General features: G+C 34.4%; 1 protein-coding gene across 1 annotated transcript; it reads right to left on the bottom strand.

Annotated features, from left to right (window-relative positions):
* Positions 1-3,151: 3,151 nt before the first annotated feature.
* Positions 3,152-16,317, bottom strand: LOC140157978 (uncharacterized). Its single transcript, XM_072181227.1, has 3 exons — positions 12,861-16,317; positions 3,476-5,398; positions 3,152-3,177 (listed from the first exon to the last, which is right to left on the bottom strand). The coding sequence occupies exons 1-3, from the start codon at positions 16,153-16,155 to the stop codon at positions 3,152-3,154; spliced, it is 5,244 nt and encodes a 1,747-aa protein (XP_072037328.1). The 5' UTR covers positions 16,156-16,317.
* Positions 16,318-22,131: the final 5,814 nt, after the last annotated feature.

Below are 22,131 nucleotides of genomic sequence, written 5' to 3'. Positions count from 1 at the left end.
TAAGTTTTATTTCAACACTATGTACATAATTTTTGCTTGTTCAGCATGTTCAGTAGATGGTGATGCTGTGATACTATCATCCTTGTATACAATGGCCTATTCCAGTTGAAATCTGCTCCCCTTAGTCTGCGATCACCTAGAAGTATACTGTATACGGTATACTCTATACGATATACGCTCATTCGATCAGGCCGAGTTCACATAGTATACTCCTAAGCGAATACCGTATACAGTATACTTCTATGTGATCGCAGCCTTATGGAAGACATGACCTTAATCTCCCACACATGTGTAGATTTCAAATGGAATCACCCATTCAGGTATCACAATCGATTTTCATACTCCCTGTGTGGAAGATTAAGGTCATGTCTTCCATAGGGGGTGTGTGGATTTCAACTGGACTAGCCTAATGAGGATAGTCCATTCTACTGAAGAGACGCTACTAAACAAGCTCGCAAAAACATTCCATGCGGGCGAAAATAGTGAGTTGTTGAAGCAAATTCTTTAATCATTTTATCTACCACTACATATGAATATATACTCGTAAATTTTTGAATACATTGTCACACACTTTGACTTTTCACTTTTCCAAGTGTGTTTCCAAGTCACTAAGAACCTGCTATATGACTATGAAAACAAGGGACAAATTTATATCTAAGTTTGAGATTAAAATCTTGCCCAATGTTGTTTTCATATCAATAATTTCATCTTTGTAAATATTGTGTATTGCTATCATATCACGCTTTCCCTTTTTCCATTATAAAATTAATCTTTTGCAATCAATTTGTGCAGAAAATGTACATACATTTAATACAGCTACAATATTTTGAGGAAATCGCACTGATAAAATAAATATGTAAAATAAATTAAATTGACTACAACATTGTCTCCATTTCATTGTAACAATTTGGTCGTAATCGGTCTACAAAATGATTTGATACACGACCTACAGTAGCATATAGAAATGGATTTAGTACAGAATTAATTGGTAAAATAAATGCTGTAATCCATGGAAACCATTCAGGTGAGAGTTCCTTTACTCCAGTCTGTGCTAGAATACCCAAAGTAACTATTGGAAACCAACACATGAGGTCAGTCAACGCAATGGCGCCCATCTTTATAGCCATTTTCAAATCAGTTTTAAGCAAGGAGAATCCTGATTTACAAATATACACAAATAGGAGTATGTAACATATTGCAATCAATAAACACAACAGAAAGTTAAGCCCAAGAAAAAGTCCAATTGAGAAATAATTTTCTATTTTTGAGCCAATTTCTGTAAATATCTGCAACTGACTATGGTCATCTGGCCTGTCAAAGTTGTATGATATTGTAATATTTTCATTGCTATCCTCATATATTTTAGTCTTAGCCAATGGTAGCCCAATACACACATCAGAAAATTGATATAATTTATCATCTTGCAAGAAAACAGTTACAACGCTTAGAGCAAAGGCAGTAACCCATGCAAATGCTGTCATCAATACTTGAGTCATTTGGCCAAATAGTTTGCGCGTTATAAAGATTTTTCGAAATGCCCATAGTCTATCTACAGCTATGAGGGTCAGAAAAAGAAGGGATGCTTCACTTGATAAGACTGACAGAAATCCTGCAAATTTGCAAAATGCACTGTTCCTCCAATGTTCAGCATATAAAGGAAAATACTCCCTATAGTATTGATCAACAGATGCAATAACTAACAAATACACACCCATAAGTAAGTCTGCCAGAGCTAAATTGGTAATAAAAATAATTTGCTTTACTTGCTTTTCCTCTGCTGATTTAGATTTAATTTTTTCACATCCCCAAATGAATACAACAATGTTTGCAAACAAAGCACAGAAGCCAAAAATCCATGTACAGCATTTGACTGCTGTAGACGGAAGAAGTTGCTTACATGTTAAGTAAGGTGATTTGGGATTTCTTGGAACACATTGAGACTGACTTTTAAATTCTAGGAAACAACATGTGGCTGGGCTGTCTAGTACTATGTAACTATTCTTTTGTAGACTCAGTCCAACAAAAGAGTTTGTTGTTATTTTTGACAGATTATTATATGTAAGGACTAGAAATTTCAACTTGGTTAAACCAGACAGTGCTTTGTTGTGAATGTGTCTTAATTCATTATTATGAAGCAACAATGCTTTCAAATTTGTCAAATTTGCAAACTGATATGGATAAAGTCTGGTAATTTTGTTTGAATACATAGTTAATATCTGTAAAGGCATTCCAATAAATTGGTGGAAAATATCTATTGGTATTTTAGTCAACCTGTTGTCAAACAGATGGAGCGCCTGTAAGCTTTTAAGGTCTTTAAAAAGCCTAGAAGGCAATGATTCAATTTCATTGGAATTCAGACCTAATCTCTGTAACTTGGTCAACCCACTGAAAATGTCCATTTGAATAACCTTGAGTTTGTTATTATCCAGGTTAAGCAAAAGCAATTGATGAAGATCTCTGAATACACCTGACGGTAATGATTCAATGCTATTGTTACTCAGACTTAACGTTTCCAGCTTTGTTAAATTATTGAAAAGGTCACTTTGTATCACGTTGAATTTGTTTTCAAACATCCACAGCACTTTCAATTGATGAAGATTTCTGAATACACCTGATGGTAATGATTCAATGTTATTTTCATTCAGACTTAATATCTCTAGCTTTGTCAAACTATTGAAAAGGTCACTTTGTACCACATTGAGTTTGTTCCTATGCAGGTAAAGCTTTAGCAATTGATGAAGATCTCTGAATACACCTGACGGTAATGATTCAATGCTATTGTTACTCAGACTTAACGTTTCCAGCTTTGTTAAATTATTGAAAAGGTCACTTTGTATCACATTGAATTTGTTTTCAAACATCCACATCTCTTTCAATTGATAAAGATCTTTGAATATACCTGATGGTAATGATTCAATGTCATTTTCATTCAGACTTAATATCTCCAGCTTTGTCAAACTATTGAAAAGGTCACTTTGTATCACATTGAGTTTGTTTTTATACACCCACAGCTCTTTCAATTGATGAAGATTTCTGAATATACCTGATGGTAATGATTCAATGTCATTTTTATGTAGCCTTAATATCTCTAGCTTTGTCAAACTATTGAAAAGGTCACTTTGTATCACATTGAGTTTGTTTTCATATATCATCAACTCTCGCAATTGATGAAGATTTCTGAATACACCCGATGGTAATGATTCAATGTCATTTTTATATAGCCTTACTATCTTTAGTTTTGTCAAACTATTGAAAAGATCACTTTGTATCACATTGAGTTTGTTCTCGTACACATAAAGCTCTCGCAATTGATGAAGATCTCTGAATACACCTGATGGTAATGATTCAATGCTATTGTTACTCAGACTTAATATCTCTAGCTTTGTCAAATTATTGAAAAGGTCACTTTGTATCACATTGAGTTTGTTTTCATATATAATCAGCTCTCGCAATTGATGAAGATTTCTGAATATACCTGATGGTAATGATTCAATGTTATTTTCATTCAGACTTAATATCTCTAGATTTGTTAAATTATTGAAAAGGTCACTTTCTATCATATAGAGTTTGTTCTTATACAGGTGAAGCTTTCGCAACTGACGAAGATCTCTGAATACACCTGACGGTAATGATTCAATGTGATTTTTTCCCAGATTTAATGTCTCTAGCTTTGTCAAACTATTGAAAAGGTCACTTTGTATCACATTGAGTTTGTTCTCATTCACGTAAAGCTCCCGCAATTGCTGAAGATCTCTGAATACATCGGACTGTAATGACTCAATATTATTGCTTCTCAGACTTAGTATCTCTAACTTTGTCAATTCATCAAAAAGGTCAATTTGAATTACTCCAAGTTTATTGTTATTCAACCACAGCTCTTTCAATTGATGACAATCTTTGAATATTCCCGATGGTAGTGAATCAATGCGGTTGTTAGATAGATCTAATATATCTAACTTTATCAATTTATCAAAAAGGTCAATTTGTATTAACTCCAACATATTCAAATCTAAATAAAGGTGTTTTAAAGTATAAAGATGACTGAATACTTCGCTTGCAATGACTGATAAATTATTGTGTGATAGGACTAGTGATACCATTGTAGATTTATTGTGCAATAATGTTTGGTTCAGAATGGAGAGATCATTGTTATCTAAGGATAAATGCGTTAAATTCTTTGGCAAAGTTGTGGGAAAGCTTGGAAAAGTATTTGATGCAATATCTAACAGCAATAATTCATTCGGAAGGTTCCCCAATTCAGCTAAATAACAATCAGGTAAAGACAATGCATTTAACTTTTGCATCTGTGAAAATAAATCTGCTTCTACTTCCTTAATAGTATTTCCACCTAAATACAGTACCTGTACATTGACTAAACCATCTAACCAACTATGTGAAATATACTTAAGCTTATTTACATTTAACAGTAACCGTTTCAATTTGTACAAATGGGAAAACGAACCAGCTTCTATACTTGAGATTTGGTTGGAAGACAAGTCCACTGTATGAATGTTATCTAAACCTTCAAAAATACCAGGTCCAATTGTTGTCATCTTATTCTGGTTCAACAATAAAATGATAACATCTGATAGATTGAGGAAGCATTTGGGTTCAATGTGGGTGAGTTGTCTGTCAGAGAGATCTATTGCAGTTGAGTTTGCGATAATCATAGCTGGAGGTCCGCTTACTACAAGAATGTTCTTGCTAACATACACATCTGAACAGTCAATGAAAAACATCTGGAAGCGTAGGGTACAGAAGCAGCCATTAGGACATTCTGGGAATTCAGCTAAAAGTATAGCATCTGGAAGGTCAAGGTCAAATCCGGGTAACTCATCTGGTTTAAAGTATGGATCTCCTTCTAATGTTATCTTGAGGGATGGGTTTAACTCTTGCAGTCTGACATAGGGAAGTTCATCATATGGTACTTGATAAATTCCATCAACGATATGAACATTTTCACACTGTTGGAACTTGGAGTTCTCAAATGCGCTAAGGTTGCTCGTATCAACCCGTTTGATATATTCAAAGTTGTTTGTTGATGCAATCATACTGCTTTCCTGTATTTCCAAAATAGACGACACTCTTACGTTGATATGAACTACGCTACAATTAAGAACTATCGCGCATGGTTCTGCCACCGTAAATCCAATCCAACCAAAAGATCTATTGATGCATTCTGCTCCTGATTCTTGCAGAACAAAGTAGTCAAAAATAGACCATGAGGACAACCAAAGAACATTCACCGTAATTCCTTGGTCATTAGCGGAGGACACCATGAAGTCACAGGTCTCATTCTTATATGTTTGAATTGTAACCGTATCATTACGCGGTAAAATGAAGTGTTGATTTTGACATCTTACAGTGTCATTTGCTTCATCAGTCACTTCAGATGATGCTAAATCAAAACAGATCATCACAAGAGAAAACAGGAGAAGGTACGAGTACAATCTGTGTGCCATCGTGAAAACTATCCGAATAGCAAATAATAAGATCGATTTCACTATATATTTAGTTTCAAGAATTTGGTTTGAGTTCAATGTTAAGTGTCAAGCACGCAAGCATGCATTTGTTCGATAATTATAGGAAATATTGAAACTCTTGGTATTGCATTACATGAAGTTGATTCTGTAAGAACACAATCCATTGTAACCGATTGCTAGTGTTATAACCTGTTAAATCAGCTCCTAGTTACTAATTAGTTGGTACAACAATCATTACAATGTCTCTTTCCAGGAAAATGATCTCTTTTCACGAACCATTCAACTGGATTTTCCGATGAAAAATTCCGATATTCAGCATTCCATAATGACAATTTCCTCCTCAAATTTAGTGGCGTAAAATACATGTAGCTAGTCATGCCAGCTTCAAGTTTGTAGAAACTTAAAGGTATGTTCCATATCTTATTACCCATCCGATGCAATCACTACTATCGTAAAATACATATCTTGCAGTGAATTACAGTGTACTGGTGTAGATTCAATGTTGAAAAATATTGATTTCATGCCTATAGTTCTTTCATACAGTCATGACAGTAGATACATGTAGTCTACCTGTTCCATGCCTGTAGCTTCAACCTGTTCCAATGGTACACTCTGTTACATCCACTTATTGCAGATACCATTTATAATTAATCTGTTGACACTTTCTATATTGGCTGTAGTCTAAACATACAAATGAACAATCGTATCGAAGGTACATGAGAAGGTTTGCTAGGTTCCAGCGTTAACCAGCAGACAAGTCTCTATACAGCAATGACGTTTGTTGCATGCTCTTTTTACTTCCGTAATCATGATCAATGTTGGAAATTCCCAATATCAGTATTATCGCAATATTTCTGTATACCAGGGCAGGTACAATTTACAAGGTTCAATCCCCCTAGACAATATTAAAAGGCAAGGGGTGTGATTTCATGCATGCAAATTGTAATTCAACATTACGGGTCACTTCACAAGCGGAAAGCTATGACCCACTTTCTATTATTATCCAAGTCTCACTCAGTCATTTAATTGGATTTGGGAGTCAAACATTTACGTGTTAACTTTTACACCTTTTAACTACCCAGCAAACACAAGAACGTTTTTAAAACGTTTTAAATAAGTTATATTTTGACTTTTGGTTTAGGTAAAAACGTTTTAATAACATTAAAATGTCGGCTTATATAAAAAACGTTTTGTATGAAAACACACTACAACAATATTTTAAAAAATTTTTCAAAATGTTATTGTTAACTATTTTTGCATACATTTTTTTGCCAACTATTTAGTCAACACTTAAATAACATTATGTTAAAATATTTGCACCCAGCAAACACAGAATGTTCTTGAAATGTTTTTTCAAAACGTTTTAAGGGGTACTACACCCTGCCCAATTTTGTGCCTATTTTTGCATTTTCCTCAAAATTATAGCGCATTGGTGACAAGTAAGATATGTATATTATAGGGGCAAGGACTACAACTACTGCACTGGAAATTTTATTTCAACACAGACAACAGTTGTGGAGTTACAGTCAAAAATGAGGGAAAACAAATATTTGATCAATAAATCAATAACTACTTGCCTTATGTTGCTGAAATTTCAGTGCAGTAGTTGTAGTCCTTGCCCTATAATATACATATCTTACTTGTCACCAATGCGCTATAATTTTGAGAAAATGCAAAAATAGGCACATTAATAATTGGCAAGGGGTGTAGTAATTTCTTAATAACATTTAAATGTGGGGCTATATACAGGTCATGAAAACGTTTTAAAACGTTTTGTATAAAAACACACTACAATAATATTTTTTAAATGTGTTTAAAATATTATTGTAAACTATTTTGCAAACATTTTTTGGCAAATATTTTGTCAACACTTAAATAACATTATGTTAAAATATTTGCACCCACCAAACACAGAAATGTTCTTAAAATGTATTTTTAAGAAACGTTTTAATAACATTTGAAAACGTTTGTAAAACGTTATTGCAAATATTTTGGTCAAAGATTTTTTCAACCCCAAAATAACATTCTGTATATTATGTTTTGTATCAAGTATTCAAAAATGTTTTTGGAATGTTATTAAAACGTTTTTATACCCTTTAGATAACCCGACATTTAAACGTTTTCTGTAAAACATTTTGTGTGTGGTGGTCAATAGATTATTAACAAATGTTTTTTAAAAACATTTGTTAAAATATTTTTAAAAACATTTATTAAAATATTTTTAACGTTTTTTCCCTTAATATACCCTTTATATAACCCGACATTTAAACGTATTCTGGCAATCATTTTATAACCTTTTGCGAATGATATCGAAAACGTTTTGTGTTTGCTGGGTAATTGCACCTTTTTTTTTATCTTAAAATTCACTTTCAAGGTCAAATGAAAAACATTAATTTAATTTTCAGATAAATACTTGCATCATTACACTGTTGTTTTGATCCTACTCCCTATTCCAAAAAATACAGTACTAATTTTGTTGAATTAAAATATATTATCCTGTTTTGCCAAATGAAACATAACTAAATCCTAATCCTTTAATTATTTCTAACTGGCAATAAAAAAATTAATGTTAATTTTGACAATTGGTTATAATATGCAAACATTAGAATACATAACCTGAAATTAGCATTAGTTCAAGTCTTTGGGCTTGATTGTCAATGCATACAAAAACACCATAAAAAGGCATGTTTTTGGCCCTTATTTCTAATAATTGGCCAAATATTAACATTGAACTTTTATTGCCAGTTAAGCAAAGGATTAGGATTGAGCTATGTTTCATTTGGCAAAACAGAATAATAATATATCAGCATTTCTAATGAACATGTCCGAATATAGTCAAATAGGTGCATTGTATCCTCTCTTGCAAAAAATAGAACGATATATACCTGCATAATAATGAAACATAGGTGACTAAACGAACTCTTTGGAGGCAAAGGACATATCCGGGGAGACCCTCTCACCCCCCAGAATGATCATTGAGTTGCATTTGCCATTTTAAAAAAATCAAAAAATGGGCGAGCAAAGCGAGCCTGAAAATTTTTCGAAAAACTCAATCCGCCCTTGGTGGAAGCCCGGGTGGAAGCTTACATGAAGGTAATACTAAGTAGAAGATAAACTAGCAAATACACCAGGCACAATTACCAGAAGATGTTAAATAAGATGTTTATTAACACAACTTAAGTTACGCATCGAGTATAAGAAATGTATAATCAAAGTATAAATATGTAAAAACAGATTTAAAAAGTATTGATATATACAAAACTTGGCAGCTGCTATATTTTTTTCAGTAAAACATGTTTACAATAAAACAATCTTAACTAACACGTTTGTGAAGATTATCATTCATCCAGGTAGTAAATAATAAATTATTTTGAACTACAATCTAGGCAACTGGACTTTCGTTTTTGAGTGGGAAATTTTCCCACTTTTACCGCCAGAAGATCAGTCGGGCTGATGATGCGTTCAATTTAGAACGTGAAAATTTCCCACTCAAAAACGTAAGTCCAGTTGCCTAGATTGTAGTTCAAAATAATTTATTAATCTTAACTAACAATAACATAACCATGATAACAAGATTTTTCAATTTAATATCTGAATGTTAATCTTCCTCAGTGAAACCAGTAAAACAACATCTGTGAGCCAGTCACTTGTGGCTCACGTAAGAAAACATTTAAGGGGTTAGTGCAAGATAGCTGCCTTATAGACATATGTCAATTTCTTCATTATATTTTGTACAAGTGACACCAGGCAGCTATTGCAGATACGGCTTTCTTGATCGACTTGACACTTAATAGATAGTGAAAGTATTACTTCGTATTCTTTTTTAAATATTCACAATGAACAGCTAATACTACAGTAAAAAGCATGTGTTACATAACTCAGAAATAGTAGCACCATACTATCTTCGGCACTGTTTAATGGGCTAATCCTACGGTAAACCCTCCCTCGGTCCATGGAGAACGACTGGTAATGTAGATTATATAACATTAAATAAACCCGATACATGGCATACTGCAGTTACTGTCCGTTTTCCTATACACAATACACAGTGCTCTTGCCATTGACGCGTGACCTCTACAAATAGCGTACGTTAGAAGTATGGGGATTTGCCTAGTTAACGTCGCTGTGTGAAAAATAACCGGCCAATATTAAAAGTACTCTTCTAAAATTCTAGAAAATATAGTTTTGTAACATGTCCTAAATTTTTAGCTAATTTAGATGTTTGGAAATATGCGTACTTTGGTGTTTTAGTGTATGTTATAGGTAATAATACATTGCCTAGTTAAAGTCGCTGTGTGAAAACTAACTGGCCCATATTAAAAGTACTCTTCTAAAATTCTAGAAAACATAGTTTTGTAACATGTCCTAAATTTTTAGCTAATTTAGATGTTCGTACTTTGGTGTATATGTAAACAACAGATAACACCAAAAAATATGAAGAAATTATTTCCAAACCGTGTTAAGTCAACAATCATTATGTTGCTAATTTTCAAGAATGCTGGTTAACAAAAAGCAGACCATTGTCCCATTTCGTGAACAAAGGTCCACATACCATTGTTAACTTGCGTTTCCTTTATAATCGGTTACCCAACTGAAGCTATAATACCAGCTCATTGCGATACCGCACATATAAAACAGACAGATGTGCACAACCAGGGAAGATCTGATTTAATCAGTTGAGCTGTTTCAATGAGTGTTATCTTGGTTTAATAGCTTTTTTATGGGGTTGCAAGTCCTGCAAAGGTCGCGGTGAATTCTATTGTAGACATGAGTGCATCATGGACCCTTCCAATCTGTAGGCAAATTGACTTCCAGTTCCCAGCATTTTGTGGGAATTCACTTTTACATCCTGGGTCAGACGAGTTTTCTATATATATCACGTCCGTGGTCTCACTGTCTTGCCGTTTGTGTAAGACTTGTGTAAGCGGCTACTTAGCCTGACCAATCAATGTAGAGCTCAGCAAGCAAGGCGATATTTGAAATGAGTTTTCATTGATAGTCTGTTGATCATAACCAACTCGCGCGCAAAATGACAATAGAACTGGGTCATGCATGTTATGTGCCTACCATATTTGAATTAGCAATGGGGTGGGGCTATCATAATTGACGCCACAGTCACGTTACAAAGCTTGATAATTATTTGGAAGTCAGTTTACTATCAACGCGGAACAGTCTCAGATTAGGAGAGCTATTATTTAAAAAAAAAACAAGTTGGTTTGTAGATTAATTGAGTTTTCGTCGACGCACAGTGCTCCAGGAGCACTATAACTTTGTTGCCATTAGTTAGGGCTTAGTGGTGTGTTGGTTTTAATCTTTGGAGTGAAGGAGAAGGTGGTTTTAGCTCTAATTATAATAAATAATAATAATAAATAATTAAAATAATAATTATTTACCATGAGATGGAACCGAGACTGTGGGACAGTCTAATCCTACGGAAGACATGACCTTAATCTTCCACACAGGGAGTGTGAATTTCGAATAGGTCTACCTGAATGGATGACACCATTTGAAATCTATACTCCCGTGTGGGGAATTCAGATCATGTCTTTCATAGGGGTGAATGGATTTCAAATGGATTAGCTCTTTTAATGAGATAGTTGTGGCAGCACCTGGGGATATCATGGCAATTGTTTACCTTCCCTAGTCAACATAAGAAATCTATAAAAAAATCCACAAATGCACATTTCCAGACCCCCTCCCCATAATTATGCCCCACCTCCACCCAAAAATTATGTTGTCACCACTGTAATTTACAAACATTATCGTATTATAAAACAGGTCATATATGTGACCTGTTGTGACACAGCAGAAGCTTGATCACATTGCTATGCTAATGCAATTGCGACCGAGTGCATCATTTTGATTTGCAACTTTTGAAATTGCGCCAAATTCCATAATACTGGTATCAATCGTTGTCAAGAGATTTGGTAGCAAATTTGGTATCAAATTGGAGCTAACAATATTCTGCACACGACCTTATCAATCAAATTGTCATAACACGATCAGGTTTTGGTGTAGGACGGGTTACATCAGTGCGGACTTTCTTTATGAGAGTAGTTTATTATCAACATGCCTTGTTTTTCTTCAAACAATTTTAAAATAATGAGTAAGATTTTTAACTTCATCACGACACCATTTTTTCCTCACCTGGAACGTTTGCTAGCTCAACTGCATGCTCAGCAGATGGTGATGCTATTATACCAGTCGAGCCAGCGAAAATGTTCCAGGTGAGCGAAAAAGTTTATAAACTCTTTAATCGCTTTTTCTACCACCACATATAAATAATATATCCACTCATATATCGAGGGATTAAAGCCAGAACCACCTATATCCATTTTTTTCTCAATAACATGTTTCTCATTTCGGCAACAAATTGACGGGTTTTTATGCCCTTCATGCAAGCGACTTTGGGGTATATGCATGGTCACTTCACAGTTAGTGTAGATGCAAATGACCATGCATATACCCCAATGTCACTTATATACCGCATTTTCTTACGGAGGACAGAATTAATCGTCCATTTATTACCGAAATAAGTAAGATATAATTGAGATTGAGAACACAAATGGGCATAGGTGGTTCTGGCTTTAAGCCCTCGACATTTTTGCATATATTTTGGGGAAGTCACATTGATAAATAAATAGGTAAATATATGAAACTGACTACAACATTGTCTCCATTTCATTGTAAAAATTTGGCCGTAATCGGTCTACAAAATGACTTGATACACGACCTAGAGTAGTATATAGAAACGGATTTAGTACAGAATTAATTGGTAAAGTAAATGCTGTGATCCATGGAAACCATTCTTGGGAAAGTTCCTTTACTCCAGTCTGTGCTAAAATACCCAAAGTAACGATTGGAAACCAACACATGAGGTCTGTCAATGTGATGGCACCAATCTTTATGGCCATTTTCAAATCGGTTTTAAGTAAGGCAAAACCCGATTTCCAAATATACACAAAAAGGAGTATGTAACATATTGCGATCAACAAACACAACAGAAAGTTAAGCCCAAGGAAAAGTCCAATTGAGAAATAGTTGTCTGTTTTTGAGCCAATTTTTGAAAATGTTTGTAACTCAAGAGGATCATCTGGCCTGTCAGAGTTTGTGTATGATATTGTTATGTTTTCATACTTTTTCTCATATGTTTTAGTCTTAGCCAATGGTAACCCAATACACACATCAGAAAATTGATATAATTTATCATCTTGTAAGAAAACAGTTACAATGCTTAGAGCAAAAGCAGTAACCCACGCAAATGCCGTCATCAATACTTGTGTTATTTGGCCAAAGAGTTTGCGGGTTATAAAGATTTTTCGAAATGACCAGAGTCTATCTACAGCTATGAGGGTCAGAAAAAGAAGGATGCTTCACTTGATAAGACTGACAAAAATCCTGCAAATTTGCAAAGTGCACTATTTCTCCAATGTTTAGCAAACGAAGGAAAATACTCACTATAGTATTGATCAACAGATGCAATAACTAACAAATACACACCCATAAGTAAGTCTGCTAGAGCTAAATTAGTAATAAAAATAATTTGCTTTACTGGCTTTTCCTCTGCTGATTTAGATTTAATTTTTTCACATCCCCAAATGAATACAACAATGTTTGCAAACAAAGCACAAAAACCAAATATCCATGCACAGCATTTAACTGCTGTCGATGGGAGAAGTTGCTTACATGTAAAGTAAGGTGACTTTTCATTTCTTGGAACACATTGAGACTGACTTCTTGTTTCAAGAAAGCAACATGTAGGTGGGCTATCTACTCTGATATAACTATTGTTTTCCAAACTCAATCCCATAAAAGAGTTTTTTGTTATTTTTGATAGATTATTATATCCAAGGTCTAAATATTTCAACTTTGTTAAACCAGAAAGAGCCTTGCTATGAATGTGTCTCAATTCATTATGCATAAGGTCTAGAACTATCAAATCAGTCAAATTTGCGAACTGATACGGATAAAGTCTGATGATTTTGTTTGAATAGATAGTTAATATCTGTAAAGGCATTCCATTAAATTGGTGGAAAATATCTTCTGGTATTTCAGTCAACCTGTTGTTATACAGATGGAGCCCCTTCAAGCTTTTAAGGTCTTTAAAAAGAGTAGAAGGCAATGATTCAATTTCATTGTTATTCAAGTTCAATTTTTCTAACTTAGTTAACCCACTGAAAATATCACTTTGAATAACCTTCAGTTTGTTACCATGCAGTGAAAGCTCTTGCAATTGTTGGAGATCTTTGAAAATGCCTGATGGTACTAACTCAATGTTATTGTTACGCATTTGTAATATCTCTAACTTTCTTAACTCATTGAAAAGATCAATTTGAATTCCTTTGACTTTGTTGTCATACAGGAAAAGCCCTCGCAATTGGTAAAGATCTCTGAATACACCTGATGGTAATGATTCTAAGCTATTGTTACCTAGACTTAATATCTCTAGCTTTGTCAAGCCATTGAAAAGGTCACTTTGTATCATATTGAGTTTGTTGTCATACAGGTAAAGCTCTCGCAATTGATGAAGGTCTCCGAATATCCCTGATGGTAATGATTCAATGTTATTGTTACTAAGACTTAAGGTCTCTAGCTTTGTCAAACCATTGAAAAGTTCATTTTGTATCACATTGAATTTGTTTTCATACAAAGTCAGCAGTCGCAATTGATAAAGATCTCTGAATACACCTGATGGTAATGATTCAATGGTATTTTCATTCAGACTTAATATCTCTAGATTTGTTAAATTATTGAAAAGGTCACTTTGTATCATAGAGAGTTTGTTCTTATACAGGTGAAGCTTTCGCAATTGATGAAGATCTCTGAATACACCCGATGGTAATGATTCAAAGTGATTTTTTCTCAGATTTAATGTCTCTAGCTTTGTCAAACTATTAAAAAGGTCCCTTTGTATCACATTGAGTTTGTTCTCATTCACGTAAAGCTCCCGCAATTGCTGAAGATCTCTGAATACATCGGACTGTAATGACTCAATATTATTGCTACTCAGACTTAGTATCTCTAACTTTTTCAATTCGTCAAAGAGGTCTATTTGTATCACATTAAGTTTGTTGTTATTCAACCACAGCTCTTTCAATTGATGACAATCTCTGAATACACCCAAGGGTAGTGAGACAATGCTGTTGTTAGATAGAGCTAATAACTCTAACTTACTTAAGTTATCAAAAAGATCAATTTGTATTTTCTCCAAAGTATTAAAATCCAAGTAAAGGCGTTTTAAAGTGTAAAGATCGCTGAATAAATCACTTGCAATTTTTGAAATATTATTGTATGACAGGACTAGTGATATCATTGTAGATTTATCGTACAATATTGTCTGGTTCAAAGAGGAGAGATTGTTTTTATCTAAGGATAAATGGGTCAAATTCTTTGGGAGATTTGTGGGAATGCTTGAGAAATTATTCGCTGCAATATCCAACAACAACAGTTCATTTGGAAGGTTCCACAATTCAGCTAAATAACAATTAGGTAAAGACAACACATTTAAACTTTGCATTTGTAAAAATATATCTGATTCTACTTCCTTAATAGTATTTCCACCTAAATACAGTACCTGTAAATTGACTAAACCATCTAACCAACTATGTGAGATATACTTAAGCTTATTTACATTTAACAGTAACCGTTTCAATTTGTACAAATGTGAAAACGAACCAGCTTCTATACTTGAGATTTGGTTGGAAGACAAGTCCACTGTATGAATGTTTTCTAAACCTTCAAAAATACCAGGTCCAATTGTTGATATCTTATTCTGGCTCAACAATAAAATGATAACATCTGATCGATTGAGGAAGCATTGAGGTTCAATGTGAGTGAGTTGTCTGTCAGAGACGTCTATTGCAGTTGAGTTTGAGAGAATCAAAGCAGGATGTCCGCTTACTATAAGAATGTTCTTGCTAACATACACATCTGGACAGTCAACAAAATATACCTGGAAGCGTAGGGTACAGAAGCAGCCATTAGGACGTTCTGGGAATTCAGCTAAAAGTATAGCATCTGGAAGGTCAAGGTCAAATCCAGGTAGCTCATCTGGTTTAAAGTATGGATCTCCTTCTAATGTTATCTTGAGGGATGGGTTTAACTCTTGCAGTCTGACATAGGGAAGGTCATAATGTGGTACTTGATAAATTTCATCAACGATATGAACATTTTCACATTGTTGGAACTCGGAGTTCTCAAATGCGCTAAGGTTACTCGTATCAAACCCTTTGATATATTCAAAGTTGTTTGTTGATGCAATCATACTGCTTTCCTGTATTTCCAAAATAGACGACACTCTTACACTGATATGAACTATGCTACAATAAAGAACTATCGCGCATGGTTCTGCCGTTGTAAATCCAATCCAAGCAAACGATCGATTGAAGCATTCTGCTCCTGATTCTTGCAGGACAAAATAGTCCAAAATAGACCGTGAGGACAACCAAAGAACATTCACCGTAATTCCTTGGTCATTAGCGGAGGACACCACAAAGTCGCAGGTCTCATTCTCATACGTTTGAATTGTAACCGCATCATTACGCGGCAAAATGAAGTGTTGATTTTGACATCTTACAGTATCATTGGCTTCACTAACTTCAGATGATGTTAAATCAAAACAGAGTATCACAAGAGAAAACAGGAGAAGGTATGAGTACAATCTGTGTGCCATCGTGAAAACTATCTGGCTCGCAAACACAATGAATTTTGAAGACTCTCCGAATCGAAGACATTAAGATGAATTTTGAAGACTATCTGAATCGAAAAGATGAATTTTGAAAACTATACGAAGTGCAAACAAGATGAATTTTGAGAATTATCTGAACCGCAAACAAGATGAATTTTTAAGACCATCCGCATCCGGATCTGCATCACAAACAAGATGAAATCGCTCCAAGCATGCATTTGTAGGTAAATATGTGAACTCTTGGTACTGCATAATATATGAAGTTCATTCTGTCTTAAGTCCATTCAAACCAACTCCTAGTGTTCCAAAACAAACTGCCAACTTAAGTGGTTGGTTGATGCAACAATATCGTTCTCTAGTAAATTGATATCACATTTACAGTGCGTATGTTTTGATTTCTTCTCACAAAACATTAAACTGAATTTTACGATAACAATTTTACCGTATTCAACGCTCCAAATGATAACTTCGTCAAATTTAGTGGAGCAAATATATAGTACATGAAGATTGACATGAATGGCCTCTTAGTCTTGGTAGTCGATCAACTCCAAGTTTATGTAGAAACTGAAAGATATGTTCCATTATCTTCTTATCAATTACTCATCCAATGCATGCAGTTGTCACTACTATCGTAAAATACATTTGTTGCAGTATACCAGTTTTGATAACCATTGGTTTCATGCTTACAGTTCTTCCATACAATAGATAGAGTCTACCTGTTTTATGCCTGTAGCTTCAACATGTCTCAATGAGCAGGTACAATGGGTGACATGTACTAATTCAGATCCGGTAATGACAAATCAGTAATAGTATTGGAATTCCAATTTGTATTTTCATAATTCATTTCCTTATATTGCACAATATTACTCTGTCAGCACTTCTGTCTATATTTTCTGTAGTTAAAAGGAACTACCCCGTATTCCAGAAAAATACAGCACTAATTTTTTTTGGATTAACAAAATATTATCCTGTTTTGCCAAATGAAACATAGCTAAATCCTAATACTTTAGTTAGTTCTAACTGGCAATAAAAGTCAAATTTTAATATTTTTGCAATTTGAGGGAAAAAGGTCCAAAAACATACAGTTTTGCATGTTTTCTTACAATTTTATTGTAGTCACAAAATTTTAAGACTTGGCACTCAAGTCTTAAGCATTCAGAATCTTGAGTATAGGGTAAAAATTAGTTCATAATTTTAATATTAAATGTTATTTTTGCTAATTTGTTATGAAAAAGATTGGAAAATGTGTTTTCCAAAAATTAGAATGCATAAATTGAAATTAGTCTTTGTTCAAGTCTTTGGGCTTGATTGTCACAGAATACAAAAAGGTCGAAAAGGCCCTAAAATACATGCTTTTGGCCCCTAAAAATTTACCAATTATTAAAATTTTACTTTCATTGCCAGTTAGGACAAACCAAAGGATTAGGATTGAACTGTTTCCTTTGGCAAAACAGGATAATATTTTTTTTAATCCCAAAAAATTAGTGCTGTATTTTTCTGTAATGGGGAGTAGCGCCATTAAGAAACATGTTTTAGAAATCCACAAATTTCCAGCGTCACCCACGCACTTAATATACAGTAACAACGTGTTTCATGTCCTTTTGCTTCATTAATATCATGATCAGATCAATGTTGGAAAGCCTCAAAATCAGTATTACCATACTATTTCTGTATACATGTACAATTTACAAGGTCCAATACCCTTACAAAATATTAAAGGGCAAAGGGGTGATTTCATGCATGGGAATTGTGACACAAAGCTAGTGATCCACTTGCAATAGCTTGCTACTGTAAATCCCAGTCTTAGTCATTTAAAGGGCACTTCGTAACCCACAGCCTCAACTCCAACTTGTGTGCCTTTAAACTTCTTTCTGGCAAATTGTGGCATTTGACAAAGTTATCTTCCAATTTGTATTTTGGGCTATCAACAGCTTGAAATTACAACACAGTAGCCAGTAGCATATGGGGCGCTGCTTTTAAATGTAATTATGCATAACCCGCAAATTCAATATCTGAATCAACTGAAATTTTGGAAATAAACTATAAAGACCGAATTAAAAGGACTAGTTTGCATCTGACGTCAGTGCAACGGCGCGGCATGATTGGTTGCTGACCTGCACAGTACGGCATTTTTGATCTGGTTGACAGGATGTCATACACAAACTAGTCTTTTTAATTTCGTCTTCAATTACAAAAAGAATGTACTAAAAAAACACCCATTTAATTAGGTGCTGAAACAATACAAAATGCAGAATCGCACTTGTCTTTAAAAGTCTAATATTCATTTTGTAGGCATATGGCAAACAATTTGTTAAATATTTTCAGAGTTTTGATCAGATAAAACATCAATGCTTGCTTATATGTATACTGTTGTTTTGATCCTAGTGTTAAAATTATGCGTTTAATTTGGGTCATTTTTGGATAAATTGATTTTGACAGGACAAAACTTGGCCAGCAAATATTTCTGGTGGACAATGTTAGCGTTGCAATTGTATACATGTATGGTTATGTAATATCTTAAAGGTTTGCCCCATCTTCATTCAGCAAAATCATAATGTTAAATGTTATAAGGCACATTCCACATTAACATCTCACTCCTTAAATATTGGAAAAGGGTTGATATTTTTTGTAAACTTAGGTCTCATACACCATTACAAAGTTAGTATCAAATGGAGAGAATAAAAGACTCTTTCGTTTGCGGGTCACAAAACGTATGCAGCTTTGTTCACATACTTTCAAAGACCTGTGTCTTACTGGTATTTTTGATGTAAAATATTAGATATTACCAATATATTTGTTGATGTCTGCAAAGTGTGTCTCATTTTTGTCATGTCCGTCTTGTCCTGTCCATCACATCCTGTCTGTCACACTTTCAGATAGGTGTAATCTAAATCAGTGTTATTGTTGGCTCATTATGACATGCTTAAGTGTATGTGATATATTCAAATCTGGTTTAAGTTCACTCACAAACACATAGCTTTATGCAAGTATTCACTTCAAAAGGGGAGATATTAGTGAGAAAGTGAGAGTAGAAAAAGATAAAAGAAGAGAGCTGGAGAGAGAGGAAAGAAATCCAAGCTAGTATGTTAGTTGCAAACATAAATACATTTAAAAATTCTGAACATATATATGGGATTTTATGGAGGGTGAGCCACACCGATTCCCCCCAAAAATGTAAAAATAGGGCACCAAACGGCTTCAATTGAATTCATTTTCACAAGTTTCCCAACTTATGAGGAGGCACATCTCCCCTCAGGCACCCTCTGCTCTACAATGTGCAGCGCTTAAAAGGGCATTTCGTGATCCACAGCCTCATCCCCCCCACTTTTCTCAAAAAAGTTGAGATTTTTATATCACTGGAAACCTCTGGCTACATAATGTTTATGTACAAAATATTTCTTGCAGATTAATTCGTTTAGCAAAGATATCGTGAAATTTGAATTTCGTTCTGGTGCACCAGAACGAAATTACATCGTATTGCCTATGGAGCAGTGTGATACACATAATCATGCATAACTCGCAAACGAAATATCGGAATCAACTGAAATTTTGGGAATATGCTTTTTTCGTGGATATGTACTGGAAAATGTCATAAAAAGAGGATGCTAGGATCACGAAATACTCCTTTAAGTGTTAAAAGTCCACTTGAAAGTCAGACCTCAACATATATGTATTAACTGTGACATGTCATAGGGCAGAATAGCTTATGGTAGAAGTCATGCTTCCCTCAAAGTGCCTTAATTATTTATTGAAAACTGAATTATTTTCATTTAAATTGACATGAAACAAGAAATGTCTTTAAAAAAGACAATGCCTCCAAGATACCAGTGGGCACCTTTTGTTATTAGTTAAGGAGACACTTATAATGCTAGCTTTAAGGTAACGCTATTGGATATAGATGTTTGTCTGATTGAAATATGTGAGTCCATTCTCTCCTGATTACAAGACTGAAAATTTTATTTTAATCGGATATTCGGTTACCAAAATATATGGCCTGTCAAAATGGCGCGAAACCAAGAAGTTGGCAACAAATTTCTTTTATTTTTGATATGCAATGATGTCAGGTAGGCCTTATTTTCTAATTATATATGCAAGAATTGTACAAAGTAGAATGTTCAGATCGGCTACAAAATAAGATATAAAACCCATGAATGCCTTTTTTAAATGCAAATTTCCATTTGCATAATTAATTAGGGCCCTAATCAACTTTTCTAATAAGTGGCCCAAATTAATTATGCAAATTGAAATTTGCCAAAACGCTAACCGTAATTTTGTAGTAGGTCTACAGTGTGTGTTCTACCCATGTACCATGCCTCAGTAGGCCTACTATAGCTCTTTTAATTGTATCTGAAATCTTTACTTTGCATAATTCATACATGTAATTAGAAAATCATCTGGCAACTGGACTTGTCAAAATATAGAAAATAAAAAGAAAGTTGTTGCCAATTTTTTGTTTTGGGTTCGCACCATTTTGACAGGCCATATCTCAAGAACCGAATGTAATCTACAGGGCATAAGCTTTAACATATTATTTAAATAGAAAGAAAATCTAAATTTGTGCATTAGCCAATAGGGCCGCGGTCACCTAAAGCCATCTTGCAATCTTGCAGATAATTCTGATGTATGAAATAAGACCTTCAAACTTTCAGATATGAAGAGTTCCAGATGCAGGCAGCCGTTTCTGTTTTTTAAATGCATATATGCCCAAGTTGTATCAAGAGTCATTTCTCGTGGATTTTTTGACTGAAAATTACGATTGTAACGTTTCAGATTTTTTAATGCTTGTTTATTATATTTTGTATTCAGGACTAAAATAATATTAATATTATTATATTTAGGGGGGGTCTTTTTATAGGTCATTACTCTTTTGTATGTGTAATTGAATATAAAATCAAAAACATTATTGTTTTGTTTTGTTTCCTTCATTTGTGCTTTGTCTTGCATCGAAAGGGCCAATATCAACACCTTGTTTGTAAGAAGTATTGTGTGGGGAAAGATGATTCTTGCATTTTATTTTTATTTTTATCTTAACAAACAAAAAGCAAATTTCTCAGTCAAAGTCTTGAAACGGTCATGGGTATGCATGCAAAAATATTGCAACAGTACTCAGTAGAACATAAAACACAACCACGCATGGGAATTGGGGAAGCAAATACTTTAAAACGAATTATTCCGAATTATATCAACGCAATAAAATTGCAATACTTTAGTACATGTATTTGAACAGCAATGCCCGGGCAGCAATGAAGCCGGCCATAGGCGCGGCTAGGCGTATCATACCATACATTGCAGTTCAAATGCATCGGATCATGATTGTGGCCTAGTCGAGCCTAGCATGCATGCCAGTCGGTCTGCTGACTCGCCGTGGCACAAAAATACCTCCAATTTTGCACAAAACAATCCATGATGTCAAATTATCACATCCAAAGTGTCGCCATGAACGTCAGCTTCAACTTCTCCAGCCAAAGTTTTTGCATTAATAATCAGGTTTCATGTAATCATGAAATTAAACCTTGTTTGAGGTGTATTCCCATTGCCACAGCATAACGGTTTTCCAACTTGTCTTCAACGATAAAGCTGCTGATCACACCGAAGGCATTGAGGTGCCGTGGCTGCTGATGAGCGCTGAGGCTACAACCTATAATTAAAGACCGAATTACAAAAAGACTAGTTTGCGTCTGACGTCATGACAAAGGCGCGCCGTGATTGGTTGCTGACCTGCGCAGTATGGCATTTTTGGTCTGGTTTACAGGACGGCATACGCAAGCTAGTCTTTTTAATTCGGTCTTCAATTATACAACATATGAGTTTGAAAATATTCTAATGCATAATTCATTAACTTGATAGACCCACGCCATTGGCGCCACGTGCTAGGCGTTTCTAGAATCCCTATAGAATAAGATTAATTTTAATGCTAATTTATTGCACATGCTAAAGTAGCGTGATTACCTTTTTGAACAT

Source organism: Amphiura filiformis, chromosome 7, assembly GCF_039555335.1.
Source record: "Amphiura filiformis chromosome 7, Afil_fr2py, whole genome shotgun sequence".
NCBI classification, from domain to species: Eukaryota; Metazoa; Echinodermata; class Ophiuroidea; order Amphilepidida; family Amphiuridae; genus Amphiura; species Amphiura filiformis.
The sequence above is the reverse complement of the archived record's forward strand: the minus strand, read 5'-3'. Positions and strand labels throughout refer to the sequence as shown.